Source organism: Priapulus caudatus, unplaced genomic scaffold (assembly GCF_000485595.1).
Source record: "Priapulus caudatus unplaced genomic scaffold, Priapulus_caudatus-5.0.1 Scaffold1074, whole genome shotgun sequence".
In the NCBI taxonomy this organism is placed as follows: Eukaryota; Metazoa; Priapulida; class Priapulimorpha; order Priapulimorphida; family Priapulidae; genus Priapulus; species Priapulus caudatus.
In genome coordinates, this window is record NW_014578135.1 from 86,479 (window position 1) to 88,937 (window position 2,459).

General features: G+C 41.5%; 1 protein-coding gene across 1 annotated transcript in view; it reads right to left on the reverse strand.

Moving 5' to 3' along the window:
- LOC106815258 (tuberin-like) overlaps nt 1-2,459 on the reverse strand; it is a 52,616-nt gene that overhangs the window by 35,081 nt on the left and 15,076 nt on the right. Inside the window, exon 18 of the mRNA XM_014819694.1 lies at nt 1,774-2,190. Coding sequence (XP_014675180.1) covers nt 1,774-2,190 — 417 coding nt within the window. The remainder of the gene's footprint in view (nt 1-1,773; nt 2,191-2,459) is intronic.

The window sequence follows — 2,459 nt, forward strand, 5'->3', positions numbered from 1 at the left end:
AATGAAAGCCTGCTTTCATTTTTAGCTAGTCTTGACATCGTCAAGAATGAGCGTATTGAGGGTGTCGTCCGTCCGTACGTCTGTCCGTCCGTCCGTCAACATTTGGCTACGGTCAACGATAACTTAAGAATCGTTTGACCCACATGTTTCAAATTGCATATAGTTGTTACTCCTATGGGAGAGGTTTGAATCCTATTGGAGCACGCCAGTCGACCTACTTTTAGCCACGGCTTTTTTGGCAAAAATGGAAATGGCCATAAGTTAGTTCAGGTTCAATGGATTTTGCTAATTTCTGGTATGTGAATGAATGAGGACTGCCCCAAAACACATCACACAGGTTTTGATTATATTTGTTAAATTGTGCAAATTAGGTAGATTTGGCAATTTCACTATGCATTTCAGTGTCTGCCTACGGTCAACGATAACTCAAGAACGTTTGACCCACATGTTTCAAATTGCATATAGTTGTTACTCCTATGGGAGAGGTTTGAACGTCCTATTTTGGAGCACGCCAGTCGACCTACTTTGAGCCACGTCCACTTTTTGGCAAAATGGAAATGGCCATAAGTCAGTTCAGGTTCAGTGGATTTTGCTCATTTCTGGTATGTGAATGAATAAGGACTGGCCCCAAAACATATCGCACGGATTTTGATATTTTTTTTTATATGCAAATTAGGTAGATTTTAGCAATTTCACTATGCATTTCAGTGTCTGCCTACGGTCAACGATAACTCAAGAACCGTTTAACCCACATGTTTCAAATTGCATACAGTTGTTACTCCTATGGAGAAGATTTGAACGTCCTATTTTGGAGCACGCCAGTCGACTCTGGGAATTATTCCTGCATGCATGCACCTATGAAATCAAATCAATCCCATACATGAAGAATACATGAAACACCCTATATAATATATACGTTTTTATGTAAGACCTCTATGTAAGAACATGCGTGGTACAGAGATGCGCACACTAAACAAAGCAAGAATGCTGCACAAGAAAAAAGCAGGCAGCAAACTTACTCACCCAAGCAGACACTTTACAAAACCATAGCAGTTCCACTTCTTCCCACCGCAACAGAACTGTACTATGGCCTCTGTCCATAAGAAAGCTCATTTGGCCTCCTAGCCCTGTTTTCCCCTGATTTGTTTATTCTAAATATAGTCACCCATGCTTAGCCCAAGTTGCACTTTTAATGGAATATGGACAGTAACAAAAATGCAGCGCAGCACTTTATAACCCCGAACAACTGGCATTCGTTTTCAACAGAAATTGCTTGTAATTTTGGCATTTTTACTTTCGTTTATTACGAAATCATGAGCAGCATCAATTTGCTGCCAACATTGAGAGCAGGCAACCAACTGACCTTTGTACGCAGCAAAACTCCTGTTTGACCTAATGCCCTACACCCTGCAGGCAGCATAGCTACACAAATGTTGTGAAAGTAGCAACACAAATAAGTTGTAGTGAATTTTTGCAACATAGACGAGCTCACAGTAGCTATATATATATATATATATATATATATATATCAGGAGCGTATAATGACAAATATTTGTCATATTTGTCCTAATGACATTTGTCCTAATGAGACTTGACATAATGACATATTTGTCATTATACGGTCCTGATATATATATATATATAGCTACTGTGAGCTCGTCTATGTTGCAAAAATATATATGCATCTAGCGGCGAGGTTTATCCACTTTAATTCTGAACCCTGACCTAAAGTCCTTACACCTAGCACCTTGCACGTAGGATGACAATACATACCTGACAAAGTCCTTGCGAAATATGATGCGACACTTGATGAACCAGAGCGCGATGACTTGGTGAGCCAGACTCGCCGTGTAGTGGCTGAACTTCGCCGGGTTCGTGTACGGCGCCGCGATCGCAAACACGCTCATGTACTGCTCCTCGACGAAGTTCGCGTAGAGCCGCGGCAGGTGGATGAGGCAGGCGAGAAACTCAAGCATCGGGATCGCGATGGCGCGCGTCGCGGAGATCTGAGACAGCTTCAGCAGCACCTCGGGAAGCTGGCGCATCATCGTCTCCTGCATCTCGAGCATGCAGACGATGATCGCGTTCACGCACATGCACGCGCACTTTGAGAGCCTCCCCTCCTCGAGGCTCTTGATGAGCGTCACCTGAAGACGACCCGACGACATGTCAGAATTAAAAAGATCAGGTCTTTCACACAAATCGATTACTTAATTATGGATTTCGGAAACAAATAACAGATGAAATAACAGATGAAATAACAGATGAAATGAAGATATGAAATAACAGATGAAATAACAGATGAAATAATGATGAAAAACAGCTGTTAGAATTAAAAAGATCAGGTCTTTCACACCAACCGATTACTTAAAGGCATAATAGGTCCATTGATTATGCAATTTTAACGAATACTAGAGTAACTGGCACCTTGTGTAGTTAATAAGTACATTACCTTATAG